At 46.5% G+C, this 16,636-nt stretch overlaps 1 protein-coding gene across 4 annotated transcripts in view; it reads left to right on the top strand.

Moving 5' to 3' along the window:
- Positions 1–16,636, top strand: part of agap3 (ArfGAP with GTPase domain, ankyrin repeat and PH domain 3) — a 1,228,693-nt gene that overhangs the window by 495,817 nt on the left and 716,240 nt on the right. For all 4 annotated transcript variants that reach the window (XM_068031037.1, XM_068031038.1, XM_068031040.1 and 1 more), the window contains one exon: positions 13–71. In XM_068031037.1, the coding sequence (XP_067887138.1) occupies positions 13–71 (59 nt within the window). The remainder of the gene's footprint in view (positions 1–12; positions 72–16,636) is intronic.

Raw genomic sequence — 16,636 nt, 5'->3', positions numbered from 1 at the left:
TGTTTGTTACAGATTCGTTCGTGAACAGTCAGGAGTGGACCTTGAGCCGGTCTGTCCCAGAGCTGAAAGTGGTGAGTGATCGTCTCCTGGGAATTCCAGCATCCGCAGTATTTGCTTTTAAGTGCCTTTCAAGCATTGCTATTCTTATTTGTTCATAAGATGTGGGCATCGTTGGCGAGGTCAGCATTTATTGCCCATCCCTAATTGCCCTTGAGAAGGTGGTGGTGAGTTGTGGGTCAGGAGGAGAAGGAGTGCTTTACCCAAGTTCCCCAAGCTACCTTGTAAACCCCACTGCGGTTGGAGCTCCTCCCTCATGATCAGACCCCCTCCCTCGCAATTGGACCCCACCCCATCCTCTGATAGCGCACTGTTGAAGTTACGGATATTGTGTCATAGTGACAGTTGCCCTGATGCATTACATATCAAAATCAGGAACTTCACTCATACCCTTTTGAACCTTGTTCATGAATCCAGGTCTGTCACTGCTGACAGTGACAGGGTCCAACACTGTCAATTACTTTTCTTAAGTGGTCTGGCCACATGTTTCTTCCAAGAATTGATTCCTACTGCCCTTATCTCCGCACACATTGCTATCCCAGGTTGTAACAACGAAGCTTCCTTGTGATCACCCTGTGTTACACATGAAAACTCCTTTAACCTATGTGTTACACAAGTATACTCCTTTAACCTATGTGTTACACACGTGTACTCCTTTAATTTCTCTGAGGGTGATGTGTTTGGTTCAGTTTAGAAGCTCCTTTAGCCACTTAGGTAAAAGATACAGAACACTGTGTTTGATGACAGTCATTTGACACAATCCATTTCCTGAATTCAACAACATAATTCAACCAGCCGTTTTGTTGCAAACTCGAGTCGGTGTGCACTTCACTGAGTCTTGTATTTCATGTAAAATCACCAATTGTCCCTAGCCAGAGCAGCAGTTTCAACTTAGTTACCTGCTTACAATTTCCTGCTACCTGACTCTCTGGTTTCTGTGTTGACTCTTACTCAGCCTCTTTCCTTGACCCACTGATATCCAAAGAGTATACCAATAGCTATAACAGAGCAAACTACTGCAGATGCTGGAAATCTGTAATAATGAAATAAAATGCTGAAAATACTCAGCAGGTTTGGCAACATCTGTGGAGAGACAAACAAAGTTAACGTTCCAAGTTAATCAGAACTGGGAAAAGTAGGAAATGTATTCGGATTTTAGCAGGTGCTGTGGGGGAGGGTGGGAAGAAGAACAAAAGGGAAGTCCTGAGATAGGGTGGAAGATAGGAGAGATTAAATGTCCGATGAGTTAGTCGTACAGCGCCAAAGGGAGTTGTAACGGGGCAAGAAAACAAACGAAGAAACAAAAAAATGTGCCTAGAGCAGGCGTACTGTTGTCCAAAAGCAAACTAGAAAAACCGAAGCATGCATAGAAAAGGAAACAAAATGGGGCAGAGATTACGGGCTGAAATTGTTGAACTTGGTGTTGAGTACGGAAGGCTATAAAGTGTCTAACTGAAAGATGAGGTGCTGTTCTTCGAACTTATGTTGAGCTTCATTTGAACGCTGCAGGAGGCCGAGGCCAGAGTGATAGCAAGGTGGAGAATTAAAATAAAAGGCAACCGGTAGCTCAGGGTCACGCTTGTGGACTGAATGGAAGTATTCCACAAAGCGGTCACCCAATCTGCATTTGGTCTCCCATGCGTTGCTGTGGCTACCTGTATGGGTCCTAGCTATGTTTGCCTTTTTGTGGAATATGTGGAACATTCCTTGTGCCAGTCCAACTCAGACCCCAACCCTCACCTTTTTTTCTGGTACATTGATGACTGTATCAGTGCCATTTCCTGCTCTTGCTCTGAACTGGAAAACTTCATCAACTTTGCTTCCAATTTCTACCCTTCTCTCACCTTCATGTGATCCATCTCCAACTCTTTCCTTGCCTTCCTCAACATTCCTGTCTCCATTTCTGGAGATAGGCTTTCAACTAATATTCATGTTAATCCCATTGAATCTTGCAACGAACTCAACTACACTTTCTCACACCCTGCTTCCTGTAAGGATTCGCTTCAATTCTCACAGTTTCGCCGTCTCAAAAAAGGTAGAGTCGAGATAGGAAGAAATCAGTTCAGCGGGGCAGGAGCAGATCGGAGGGTATTGTGAATACACACAAGAGGTAAGATTAGAAGAAGGGATGGGGTTAGAGGGAAGTGAAGGGGAAGAAAGATATGAGGGGCGTTGGTACCCATAAGTTGTTGGAACTTCTGTTCTTTGACATCTGAAAAGAAGATAAAAGGTTTTTTTGAAGGCGTTGGATGACACAAAGAATGAAATGGAACTGTGGACCAGGACAGCTTCCCCTCTCTGATCCTGAACGATCTGTCCTCAGTAAAGGCCTCAGCTTCATCCTGTTATGCCCTCCCCTCAATGAATTTCGAGCTTGGCATGGCGTGGAGCTCTTCTTCCATCGCCTGTGTCTCCTCACCCACTTGTTTGGCCAGGAGTCATCCCCCCACCCAGCAGGCACCTTTACCTGTCTCCAGTATTCTCCCTTTCCTCTGGTGTCTTACCCTCTCTTGATCTTTTTGTAGAGAACTGCTGGCGTGACATCAGCCGTTTCAGTTTATGTAATTGCCTCACTCATTCTAACTTCTCTCCCTCTGAACTTGCTGCACTCTGTTCTCTCAGGATCAACCCTGACAGAGTCATCAAACCTGCTGACAAGGGTGGTGCTGTTGTTGTCTCGTGAACTGATCTCTACCGAGCAGAGGCTAAATGTCAACTCTCCGACACTTGCCCCTATCCCTGCTTGGATTATGACCACACCACCAAACATCAAGACATTGTCTCCAGGGCTGTCACTGATCTCATCTCCTCAGGAGATCTCCCCCCGTTCCCCCCCCCCTCCAATGGCCTCCAATCTCATAGTTCCCCAACCCCGAACAGCCTGCTTCTACTCTGTTTCTCTGTCCACAGATGCTGCAAGACATGCTGAGTATTTCCAATCCTTTTTGTTTTTAACTTGCTTCTACCTCCGTCCCAAGATCCACAAACAAGACTGCCCCGGCAGACTTATCATTTCAGCCTGTTCCTGCCCCACTGAACCGATTTCTTCCCATCTTGACTCTGTTCTCAATGCCCTTGTCATGGAGTCATTTATGGCACAGAGGAGTCCATGCTGGCTCTCCATGGAGCTATCCAGTCAATCCCCCTCCCCTGCTCGATCCTGGTGGCCCTGCAAGACTATTTCCTTCAAGTAGCCATCCAACTTCCTCTTGAAGTCATTGATTGCCTCCGCTTTCACCACCCCTGTGGGCAGCGTGTTCCAGGTCATTTCCACTCGCTGCGTAAAAAAATTCTTCCTCATATTCCCACTGCATCTCTTGCCCAAATCTTTCAATCTGTGTCCCCTAGTCCTTGTACTCTTTGTTAATGGGAACAGTTTTTCCTTGTCTAACTTATCTAAGTCTGTCATAATTTTGTACATTTCTATTAAATGTTCCCACAATCTGCTTAGTTCTATGGAGAACAACCCCAGCTTTTCCAATCTAACCTTGTAACTAAAATCCCCCATTTATTTATTTAGAGATACAGCACTGAAACAGGCCCTTCGGCCCACCGAGTCTGTGCCAACCAACGATCACCCATTTATACTAATCCTACATTAATCCCATATTTCCTACTACATCCCCACCATTCTCCTACCATCTACCAGGGGCAATTTACAATGGCCAATTTACCTATCAACCTGCAAGTCTTTGGCTGTGGGAGGAAACCGGAGCACCCGGAGGAAACCCATGCGGTCACAGGGAGAACTTGCAAACTCCGCACAGGCAGTACCCAGAACTGAACACGGGTCGCTGGAGCTGTGAGGCTGCGGTGCTAACCACTGCGCCAGTGTGCCGCCCTGGTATCATTCTGGTAAATCTCCTCTGCACCCTCTCAAGGACCCTCACATCCTTCCTAAAGTGTGGTGACCAGAACTGGACGCAATACTTGAGTTGGGGCCAAACCAGAGTTTTATAAAGGTTCAGATAACTTCCCTGCTTTTGTACTCAATGCCTCTGTTTATGAAGCACAAGATCCCATATGCTTTGCTAACCACTCTCTCAGTATGTCCTGCCATCTTCAAAGATCGATGCACATGAACCCCCAGGTCGCTCTGTTCCTGTGCACTCTTTAGAACTGTGCCATTAAATATATATTGCCTCTCCCTCTTTGACCAAGATGCATCAACTCACACTTGTCAGTTTTAAATTCCATCTGCCACCTATCTGCCCATTCTGCTGGCCTATCTATGTCTTGTGCAAGCGGTTCATATCATCCTCACTGTTTGCTGCACCTCCAGGTTTGGTGTCTTTGGCAAATTTTGAGATTTTACTCTGAATTCCATATACATGTCATAAAAGGCAGTGGTCCTGGCACTGACCCATGGGAAACATCGCTGTCTACCATCCTGCAGTCTGAAAAACAACCATTTACTATGACTCACTTTTTTCTGTCCTTAAGCCAATGTTTTATCCAATTGGTCCAGTCTTTTCCCACCAGCATCCAGGACTCTCATGATGCCCTCGGTCCCTTCAACAGTTTTCATTTTCCTGGCCCTAACCGTCTTCTCTTCACCATAGACATCCAATCTCTCTACACTTCCATCCCTCACCAGGACGGTCTGAGAGCTCTCCAATTCTTCCTTGAACGGAGGCCCAAGCAGTTTCCATCCACCACCACCCTCCTCCGCCAGGCTGAACCTGTTCTCACATCGAACAAATTCTCCTTTAACTCAACTTACTTCCTCCAAATAGAAACATAGAAAATAGGAGTAGGAGGAGGCCATTCAGCCCTCCAGGCCTGCTCCGCCATTCAAAAAAGATCATGGCTGATTGTCTAATTCAGTTCCCTGTTCCCGCTTTCTCCCCATATCCCTTGATCCCTTTGGCATTAAGGAATATATCTATCTCCTTCTTGAATATATTTAATGACTTGGCCTCCACTGCCTTCTGTGGTAGACAATTCCACAAGTTCACCACCCTCTGAGTGAAGAAAGTTCTCCTCATCTCGGTTCTGATAAAATAAAAGGTGTTGCTATGGGTACCGACATGGGTCCTAGCTTTGCCTGCCATTTTTGTAGGATATGTGGAATATTCCTTGTTCCAGTCCTACTCAGGCCCCCTCCCTCACCTCTTTTTCCAGTACATCAATGACTCTATCGATGCCATTTCCTGCTCTCGCCCTGAACTGGAAAATGTCCTAAACTTTCCTCCCAATTTCCACCCTCCTCTTACCTTCACATGGTCCATCTCTGACTCTTCTCTTCCTTGACTTCTCTATCTCCATTTCTGGAGATAGGCTATCAACTAATATTCACTGTAACCCCACTGAGTCTCAGCTACCTGAACTACACTTCCTCACACCCTGCTTCCTGTAAAGACTCCATTCCATTCTCCTATTTTCTCCATCTGTGTCCTATCTGTTCTGATGATGCATCCTTTCATACCAGTGCATCTAAAATGTCTTTTTTCCTCAACCAAGGATTTCCCCCCACCCTCGTTGACAGGGCCCTCGAACATGTCCACTCCATTTCTCACACTTCTCTTACTCTTTCCCCTCCCTCCCAGAACCATGATAGGGATTCTTGTTCTTACCTTCCACCCTACCAGCCTCCGTATTCAACGGATCATCCTCCGCCATTTCCGCTACTGCCCGTGTGAAGCCACCACCAAACACATTTTCCCCTCCCTTCCCCTTTCACCGTTCCCTCTGACACCGTGGTCCACTCCTCAGTCACCCCAGTCGAACTCTCCCCTTCCCATGCAAGTGCAGCTGATGCAACACCTGTCCTTTTTACCTGCTCTCTTCGAACCATCCAGGGCCTCAAGCACTTCTTCCAAATTAAACAGCGATTTACTTATACTTCTTTCACTTCAATATACTGTATTCACTACTTATCATGGGAAATGAGGAAATGGCTGAACAAATATTATGTTTCTGTCTTCACAGTAGAAGACACAAGTTTCACACTAGAAATAGACAGTAACCTAGAGTCTAAATAGTAAAGCGTGACTCCCTAAACCCGAACCCGACCAGACCCGACGACGTGTCGGGCTCGAGTTGGGTTGGGTCTCTCTTCCGGTTCTAGCATTTGGGCTCGGGTCAGGTCAGGCTGGACGTGGACAGTGCTGCCTTGCTCCGGGAAGTAATCTTCAAATGAACATTCAGGGCGTCAAGGCGGAAAACGTGCAGGCCGAACTCAGCACTCTGCAGTAATGCCTGGCTACCCGACCAAACCCGACTACATTTGTTGGGTTCGGGTCGGGCATTTAAAAAAATTAAAGGTCTCTGGCCTGGGTCAGGTTCGGGTTGGTTGTTGTCGGGTCAGGTTTCAATTTTATACCCAAGCCAGGCTTTACTAAGTAGAGTGAGGAAATTAAGGAAATTACTATCCGCAGAAAAAGTATTGGAGAAACTTAAGGGACTGAAATCTGACAAATCCCTGGTGCCTGATGGCTTACACCCTAGGGTTCTAAAAGAGATAGAACAAAGAACAGTACAGCACAGGAACAGGCCATTCGGCCCTCCAAACCCACGCCGATCTTGATGCCTGTCTAAACTAAAACCTTCTGCAATCCCGGGGACCGTAACCCTCTATTCCCATCCTATTCATGTATTTGTCAAGATGCCTCTTAAACGTCTCTATGGTACCTGCATCCACCACCTCCCCCGGCAGCAAGTTCCAGGCACTCACCACCCTCTGTGGAGAGAACTTGCCTTGCACATCCCCTGTAAACTTTGCCCCTTGCACCGTAAACCTATGTCCCCTAGTAACTGACTCTTCCACCCTGGGAAAAAGCTTCTGACTATCCACTCTGTCCATGCCCCTCGTAACTTTGTAAACCTCCATCATGTCGCCCCTCCACCTCCGTCGTTCCAGTGAAAACAATCCGAGTTTATCCAACCTCTCCTCATAGCTAATGCCCTCCAGACCAGGCAACATCCTGGTAAACCTCTTCTGTACCCTCTCCAAAGCCTCCACGTCCTTCTGGTAGTGTGGCGACCAGAATTGCATGCAATATTCTAAGTGTGGCCTAACTAAAGTTCTGTACAGCTGCAGCATGACTTGCCAATTTTTATACTCTATGCCCCGACCGATGAAGGCAAGCATGCCGTATGCCTTCTTCACTACCTTATCCACCTGCGTTGCCACTTTCAGTGACCTGTGGACCTGTACGTCCAGATCTCTCTGCCTGTCAATACTCCTAAGGGTTCTGCCATTTACTGTATACCTCCCACCTGCATTAGACCTTCCAAAATGCATTACCTCACATTTGTCCGGATTAAACTCCATCTGCCATTTCTCCGCCCAAGTCTCCAACCGATCTATATCCTGCTGTATCCTCTGACAATCCTCATCACTATCCGCAACTCCACCAACTTTTGTGTTGTCCGCAAACTTACTAATCAGACCAGCTACATTTTCCTCCAAATCATTTATATATACTACAAACAGCAAAGGTCCCAGCACTGATCCCTGCGGAACACCACTAGTCACAGCCCTCCATTCAGAAAAGCACCCTTCCACTGCTACCCTCTGTCTTCTATGACCGAGCCAGTTCTGTATCCATCTTGCCAGCTCACCTCTGATCCCGTGTGACTTCACCTTTTGTACCAGTCTGCCATGAGGGATCTTGTCAAAGGCTTTAGTGAAGTCCATATGGACAACATCCACTGCCTTTCATTCATCAATCATCTTTGTCACTTCCTCAAAAAACTCAATCAAGTTAGTGAGACACGACCTCCCCTTCACAAAACCATGCTGCCTCTCGCTAATAAGGTCATTTGTTTCCAAATGGGAGTAAATCCTGTCCCGAAGAATCCGATCTCATAATTTCCCTACCACTGACGTAAGGCTCACCGGCCTATAATTTCCTGGATTATCCTTGCTACCCTTCTTAAACAAAGGAACAACATTGGCTATTCTCCAGTCCTCTGGGACCTCACCTGTAGCCAATGAGGATGCAGAGATTTCTGTCAAGGCCCCAGCAATTTCTTCCCTTGCCTCCCTCAGTATTCTGGGGTAGATCCCATCAGGGATGTTGATTTACCTTCAAATAGCCACTGAAGATATCGTGGATGCACTAGCTTTGATTTTCCAAAATTCCTTAGATTTGGGAACGTTCCCATCAGATTGGAAGTTGGTAAATATGACATCACTTTTCAAGAAAAGAGGGGGAGAGAAAACAGGGAACTACAGCCAGTTTGCCAAACATCAGTCATTGGGAAGATTCTGGCATCTATTGTTCAGGAAGTCTTAATGATGCACTTAGAAAAGCATAGTATGATTAGAACAAGTCAACATGGTTTTACTGAAGAGAAATCTTGTCTGATAAATTTGAGTTTTTTGAGTAGATAAAGGGGAACCAGTAGATGTTGTATATCTGGATTTCCAAAAGGCATTCGATAAGGTTAATTGGCAAGATAAGGGCTCATGGAGTTGGGGGTAATATATTAGCATGGATAGAGGATTGGTTAACAGACAGGAAGCAATGAGTGGGCATTAACGGGGCATTTTCAAGTTGGCAGGCAGTAAATAGTAGCATGCCACGGGGATTGGTGCTGGGGCCTCAGCTATTTACAATCTATATGAATGACTTAGAATGAAGAGATAGAGAGTAATATACCTAAGTTTGCTGATGATACAAAGATAGGTGGAAAGGTAAGCTGTGGGGAGGATACAGAGAGGCTGTAAAGAGATCTAGACAGGTTAAGTGGGCAACAAGATGGCATTTGGAGTATAATGTAGGGAAGTGTGAAGTTATGCACTTTGGTTGTAAGAATAGAAAAGCAGAATATTTTGTTAAAAAGTATGAAACTTGTAAGTGTTGATGTTCAAAGAGACTTGGGTGTGCTTGTTACAAGGAGCACCGAAAGCTAACATGCAGGGACAGCAAACAATTAGGAAGGCAAATGGCATGTTGGTCTTTTTTGCAAGGGGATTGGAGTACAGGAATAAGGAAGTCTTTCTACAGTTGTACAGAGTTTTGGTGAGACCACATCTGGAGGACTGTGTGCAGTTTTGATCTCCACATTTATGAAAGGATATACTTGCATTGGAGGCAGTGCAGCGAAGGTTCACGAGATTGGTTCCTGGGATGAGGGGGTTGTCCTATGATAGACTAAGTACATTGGACCTGTGTTGGGAATTAGACTGTTAGATGAAAAGCAAGAATGTACAGGGTTATAGGGAGAAGGTGGGAGAATGGAACTGAGTCACTGAAAGTGGCAACGCAGGTGGATAAGGTAGTGAAGAAGGCAGACAGCATGCTTGCCTTCATCGGTCGGGGCATAGAGTATAAAAATTGGCAAGTCATGCTGCAGCTGTACAGAACCTTAGTTAGGCCACACTTTAGAATATTGCATGCAATTCTGGTCGCCACTACCAGAAGGACGTGGAGGCTTTGGAGAGGGTACAGAAGAGGTTTACCAGGATGTTGCCTGGTCTGGAGGGCAATAGCTATGAGGACAGGTTGGAAAAACTCGGATTGTTTTCACTGGAACGACGGAGGTGGAGGGGCGACATGATAGAGGTTTACAAAGTTACGAGGGGCATGGACAGAGTGGATAGTCAGAAGCTTTTTCCCAGGGTGGAAGAGTCAGTTACTAGGGGACATAGGTTTAAGGTGAGAGGGGCAAAGTTTGGAGGGGATGTGCGAGGCAAGTTCTTGACACAGAGGGTGATGAGTGCCTGGAACTTGTTGCCGAGGGAGGTGGTGGAAGTAGGTACGATAGTGACGTTTAAGAGGCATCTTGACAAATACATGAATAGGATTGGAATAGAGGGATATGGACCCCGGAAGTGCAGAAGGTTTTAGTTTAGACAGGCATGAAGATCGGCGCAGGCTTGGAGGGCCGAATGGCCTGTTCCTGTGCTGTACTGTTCTTTGTTCTTTGAGTGAATGGCTCTTTCAGAGAGCTGGTGTGGACATGATGGGCCATATGGCTGCCTGCAGCACTGTAAAAGTTCTGTGATTCTGTATTCTCTGAAGTTTAGAAGAATGAGTGATGATCTCATTGAAACATAAGATTCTAAAGGGGCTGGATAGGGTAAACACTGAGAGATTGTTTTCGCTGGTTGGGGAATCTAAAACATGGGGGCGCAGTCTCTGGGAGCAGACCTGCGGGGAGAACGCCGAGCGAGGAGCGTATATAGAGAGCCTGAGGATTGTGGCCTACACACCTATCCTCCGGGAGTCGAGCGGACCTGCGGGGAGAACGCCGAGCGAGAACCAGATAAATACAGCTCGAGGATCGTGGCCTAGACACGTACCTTCCGGGCACGGAGAGGAGTGGAGTCCAGACGTGCCGGACTTTTGGAAAAAAAAGTCAACAGTGACATCGCAGGAAAGCTGCAAGATGATTGGTTGGTGAGTAACTGCTGTTAGGGAACAGCTCTAAATAAGCTGGGTAAGTAATTAAAAGTAAAGGGAAAAGTCTACAGTTTTTTTTAATATAGTAGGTAGGTTTTTTTTAGGGAATCAAGGTCTCCAGTGTAAATAATCTAATTTTGGGGTAATTTAAGGGAGTAAATAAGTCACGGCAGGGCAGCTCGGCAGCATGGTGTGCTCCTCATGTGGAATGTGGGAAGTCAGGGAAAAAAGGAGGCTTATGGCAGATTCAGAGCGCTGAAAACAACGGAGGCCCTAGAAGAGTATAGAAAGTGTAGGGGGGTACTTAAAAAGGTAATTAGGAGAGTGAAGAGGGGACATGAAAAAACGCTGGTGGCAAGATAAAGGAAAATCCCAAGGGGTTTTATAAGTATATTAAGAGAAAGAGTATAACCAGGGAAAGAGTAGGGCCCATTAGGGACCAATGTGGCAATCTGTGTGTGGAGCCGGAGGACATAGGTGAGGTTTTAAATGATTACTTTTCATTTCTGTTCACTATGGAGAAGGACGATGTAGGTGTAGAGATCAGGGAGGGGGATTGTGATATACTTGAACAAATTAGCAGTGAATTGGAGGAAGTATTAGCTGTTTTAGCGGGCATAAAAGTGGATAAATCCCCAGGCCCAGATGAGATGTATCCCAGGCTGTTATGTGAGGCAAGGGAGGAGATAGCAGGGGCTCTGACACAAATTTTCAAATCCTCTCTGGCTACAGGAGAGGTACCAGAGGACTGGAGGACAGAAAATGTGGTACCATTATTCAAGAAGGGTAGCAGGGATAAGCCAGGTAATTACAGGACGGTGAGTCGAACATCAGTGGTTGGGAAACTATTGGAAAAAATTCTGAGGGACAGGATTAATCTCCACTTGAGAGACAGGGAATAATCACGGATAGTTAGCATGGTTTTGTTGGGGGAGATTGTGTCTAACAAACTTGTTTGAATTTTTTGAGGAGGTGACGAGATGTGTAGATGAAGGTAAAGCAGTTGATGTAGTCTACATGGACTTCAGTAAGGCTTTTGATAAGGTCCCGCATGGGAGATTGGGCGGCAAAGTGGCGCAGTGGTTAGCACCGCAGCCTCACAGCTCCAGCGACCCGGGTTCAATTCCGGGTACTGCCTGTGTGTAGTTTGCAAGTTCTCCCTGTGTCTGCATGGGTTTTCTCCGGGTGCTCTGGTTTCCTCCCACATGCCAAAGACTTGCAGGTTGAGAGGTAAATTGGCCATTAGCAATTGCCCCTAGTATAGGTAGGTGGTAGGGAAAATATAGGGACAGGTGGGGATGTGGTAGGAATATGGAATTAGTGTTGGATTAGTATAAATGGGTGGTTGATGGTCGGCACAGACTCGGTGGGCCGAAGGGTCTGTTTCAGTGCTGTATCTCTATATAAAAAAAAAAGGTAAGAGCCCATGGGAAGCAGGGCAATTTGGCAAATTGGATCCATAATTGGCTTAGTGACAGGAGGCAGAGGGTGATGGTCGAGGGTTGTTTTTGCGATTAGAAGCCTGTGACCAGTGGTGTACCACAGGGATCGGTGTTGAGATCCTTGCTGTTTGTAGTGTACAGTAATGATTTAGACGTGAATATAGGAGGTATGATCAGTAAGTTGGCAAATAACACGAAAATTGGTGGTATCGGGAACTGTGAGGAGGAAAGCCTTAGATTATAGGACGATATCGATGGGCTGGTAAGATGGGTGGAGCAGTGGCAAATGGAATTTAATCCTGAGAAGTGTGAGGTGATGCATTTTGGGAGCATTAACAAGGCAAGGGAATATACAATGGATGGTAGGACCTTAGGAAGTACAGAGGGTCAGAGGGACCTTGGGGTACTTGTCCATAGATCACTGAAGGCAGCAGCAAAGGTAGATAAGGTGGTTAGGAAGGCATATGGGATACTTGCCTTTATTAGCCGAGGCATAGAATATAAGAGCAGGGAGGTTATGATGGAGCTGTATAAACGCTGGTTAGGCCACAGCTGGAGTACTGAGTACAGTTCTGGGCACCACACTATAGGAAGGATGTGATTGCACTGGAGAGGGTGCAGAGGAGATTCACCAGGATGTTGCCTGGGCTGGAGCATTTCAGCTATGAAGAGAGACTGGATAGGCTAGGGTTGTTTTCCTTAGTGCAGAGAAGGCTGAGGGGGGACCTGATTGAGGTATACAAAATTATGAGGGGCATTGAAAGGATAGATAGGAAGAGACTTTTTCCCTTAGCGGAGGTGTCAATAACCAGGGGGCATAGATTTAAGGTAGGAGGTTTAGAGGGGATTTGAGTAAAAAATTTTCACCCAGAGGGTGGTTGGAATCTGGAACACACTGCCTGAAGAGGTGGTAGAGGCAGGAATCCTCACAACATTTAAGAAGTATTTGGATGAGCACTTGAAATGCCATAGTATACAAGGCTACGGGCCAAGTGCTATAAAATGGGATTTGAATAGATAGGTGCTTGATGGCCGGCACAGACGCGATGGGCCGAAGGGTCTGTTTCTGTGCTGTATAACTCTATGATCTATGGATTAGGGGCTGATCATTTACGACTAAGATGAAGAGAAATTACTTCACTCAAAGGGTTGTGAATCTTTGGAATTCTGTATCCCAGGGGGTTGTGGATGCTCCATTGTTGAGTATATTTAAGGCTGGGAAGATGGGAAAGTGGAGTTGAAGCCTAGGATCAGCCATGAACGTTTTGAATGGCGGAGCAGGCTCGATGGGCTGTAAGGTCTACTCCTCCTAGTTCTCGTGTTGTGTTCTTGTGCTTACAGTGCAGTCGGCTCAATATTGGGGAGCCCAAATGTAGATTGGGTGACTGCTTTGCATAGCACCTCCATTCAGTCTGCAGGCATGATCCCAACCTACCAGATGCCTTTCATTCTAATTCTCTGCCTTGCTGTCACTCTGATCTCTCTGTCCTCGGCCACCTGCAGTGTTCGAATGAAGCTCAACATAAGCTCGAAGAACAGCACCTCATCTTTTGATTAGGCACTTTACAGCCTTCTGAACTCAACACTGAATTTAACAATTTCAGACGTTAATCTCCGTTGCTATTTTGTTTCCTTTTCTTTGCATGTTTCAGTTTTTCTCTTGTGTTTGCTTTCGGATGACAGCACACCTACTCTCGGCACATCTTTTGTTTCTTCATTTCTTTTCTTGCCCCGTTACCGCTCCCTTTGGCCCTGCACGATTAATTCTCCTATCTTCCACCCCATCACAGAACATCCCTTTTGTGCTGTATCCACCTTGCCCCATTTCACTTGCTTAAAACCTATTATATTTCTCATGTTTCCCAGTTCTGATGAAAGTTCATCAACCTGAAACGATAACTCTGTTTCTCTCGCCACAGATGCTGCCTGACCTGCTGAATATTTTCAGCACTTTCTGTTTTTATACTAGCTAGAATTCTTGCTGAACGGCTGCACATTGCTAACAAATGTAACCATTGTTCAGGATCAATGCAAAACAGCTGCCTATCCAGCATTTAACTCGCCTGCAGTCTGCCTCGGTATGTCCATTCCAACCTCTCTGCTCCCTCCCCCTCCTCCACTTCCTCCTCCTCCATGTCTACCCATTGACCATGCCATCTCAACATGGCCTCGCTACTGTCGTGGTGTCAATCACAAATCAGGCCATCTCTGATCATTTTCTTGTCTCGGTTTCACATCCCTCTTCCCCCTCCAAACCCGACCTCTTTCTGTGTCCACCCTTGGGAAAAACTCTCCAAATTCACTTACAACTGCACTCGCAAATCCTACCTGTCTAGCCTTTAGTCCTCCATTCAGCACAACATTTTTGCTGGTACCGATCTGCTCAACCACGCCCTCACCTCCACCTTTGATGCCCTTGTCCCCATTCAAACCATTACACTCTCTCACCCTGGCTGTTCCCTCTGTTACGGCCCCCATCTCCGCTCCCTGAAGTCCAAGGAGCACATTTGAAAGGATGTGGCAGACAACTGGTTTATCCATTCACTGCCATTCTGGCTGAGCCACATAAAACTTTATCGAGTCCTGTTCTCTCCTGCCAAAACTGCTCACTATTTCAGTATATCCTGGAATGCAAAGATAATCCCTGGCTTCTTTTCGGCATTGCAAACCGTCTTCTTAAACCCCTCGCCCCATCTCCTCCACGCTCACCTTCAGGAGTTCAGGGACTTCTATGTCATTAAGGCTGAGGCCATTCGATCAGCTTCCTCTGCCGCATCTCTCCCTTCCACTTGCCCACCTGACTAAACTTCCTCGAAAGCTTCCCCCGCCCTAGCCTTGAACTCGCATCTTTCTCTGCTGTTTTCCCTCATGTTCTCTCCAGTTTAGTTTGTTCATGACATTCACTTTCTGCTCCCTCAATCCTATTTTCACCAAAGTGCTGACCACCCAACTTCCCTTTCTGGCTGCCATGTGAACTGATATTGTTAATGGTTCTCTCTCTTCAAATACTGTCCTGTCTCCTTCAAATCTGCCAACATTATACCCCTCCTCAAAAAACCAATCCTGACCCCACTACTCTTGCAAATTACCATCTCCAACCTCCCTTTCCTCTCCAAAGTCCTTCAACGTGTTGCCTCCCAAATCCATACCCACCTTTCCCAAAATCTTATGTTTGAATCTCTCCATTCAGGTTTCTGCCCCTGCCACAGTACCAAAACGGCTTTTACCGAAGTTACCAATGACATCCTATGTGACTGTGACAAAGGTAAACTTCCCCCCCCCCCCTCCTCCTCCTCAACCTGTCTGCAGTCTTTGACACAGTTGATGACATCCTCCTCCTCCAATGCCTCCCCTCCGTTGTTAAGCTGTGTGGGACTGCACTTTTAGATTTAAATTTAGAGAAACAGCACTGAAACAGGCCCTTCGGCCCACCGAGTCTGTGCCGACCATTAACCACCCATTTATACTAATCCCATATTCCTACCATATCCTCACCTGTCCCTATATTTCCCTACCACCTACCTATACTAGGGGCAATTTATAATGGCCAATTTACCTATCAACCTGCAAGTCTTCTGGCTGTGGGAGGAAACCGGAGCACCCGGAGGAAACCCACGCAGACGCAGGGAGAACTTGCAAACTCCACACAGGCAGTACCCAGAATTGAACCCAGGTCGCTGGAGCTGTGAGGCTGCAGTGTTAACCACTGTGCCTCTTGCCTCATTGCATTCTTATCTATCCTCTCACAGCCAGAGATTCACCTGAATGGCTTCTCTTCCCATTCCCATACTGTTACCTCTGGTGTCCCCCAAAGATCTATCCTTTGCACCCCTCCTATCTGTCATTTACGTGCTGCCCCAGACTGTTCTCAACCGTGGCGTTGTATTTGACTCCAGGATGAGTTTTCGGCCCATATTTGAGCCTATTTCCACCTGTGTAACATAGCCTGACTTTGCCCATTCCTCTGCTACTGAAACCCTCATTCCTGGCTTTGTTAACTCGAGACTTGATTATTCCAAAGCACTCCTGCTGTCCTCCCACATTCTACTCTCCATAAACTTGAGGTCAGACACGATGGGCTGAATGCCCTCCTTCTGTGCTGTAATTTGTCTGTGGTCTATGGTTCGCTGCTGCCTATCCCCTTACTTGCACCAAGTCCTGTTCTGCTAACACCCCTGTGTTTGCTGATCTACTTTGACTCCCAGTCTAGCAATGTTGTGGTTTTAAGTTTCTCACCCTTGTTTTCAAGTCCCATCATGGCCAGCCCTTCCCAATCTGCTGAAACCTTACAATCCTCCGAGATAACTGTACTTGTCTAATTCTGGCCTCTTGCGCGTCCCTGATTTTAATTGCTCCACCATTGGTGACCGTGTCTTTAGCTGCCTGGACACTAAGCTCTGAAATTCCCCCTCCAAACCTCTCTTTTCCTTTAAGACACTCCTTGAAACCTACTTCTTTCAATAAAACTTTGGTCATTTGCCCTAACATCTCCTTATATGGCTCGTATCCTTTTTTTTGATAATGCTCCAGTGAAATGCTTTACTATGTTAAGGGCTATATAAGTGCGAGTTGCGAAGTTTTTCTCGCCCTCCCTCTCCTTATTTCCATGTTTACCCTCCTGTTAGCCTGCGGAGTTGAGCCCAGTTGACCCTCCTGTTGCCCTGTGGAGTTGAGCCCAATTTGCCCTCCTGTTGCCTAGTGGAGTTGAGCTCAGTTTACCCTCCTGTTGCCCTGTGGAGTTGAGCCCAATTTACCCTCCTGTTGCCTTGTGGAGTTGAGCCC

Source organism: Heterodontus francisci, chromosome 5 (genome assembly GCF_036365525.1).
Source record: "Heterodontus francisci isolate sHetFra1 chromosome 5, sHetFra1.hap1, whole genome shotgun sequence".
Lineage (NCBI taxonomy): Eukaryota > Metazoa > Chordata > Chondrichthyes > Heterodontiformes > Heterodontidae > Heterodontus > Heterodontus francisci.
This window is presented reverse-complemented; position numbering and strand designations above follow the sequence as displayed.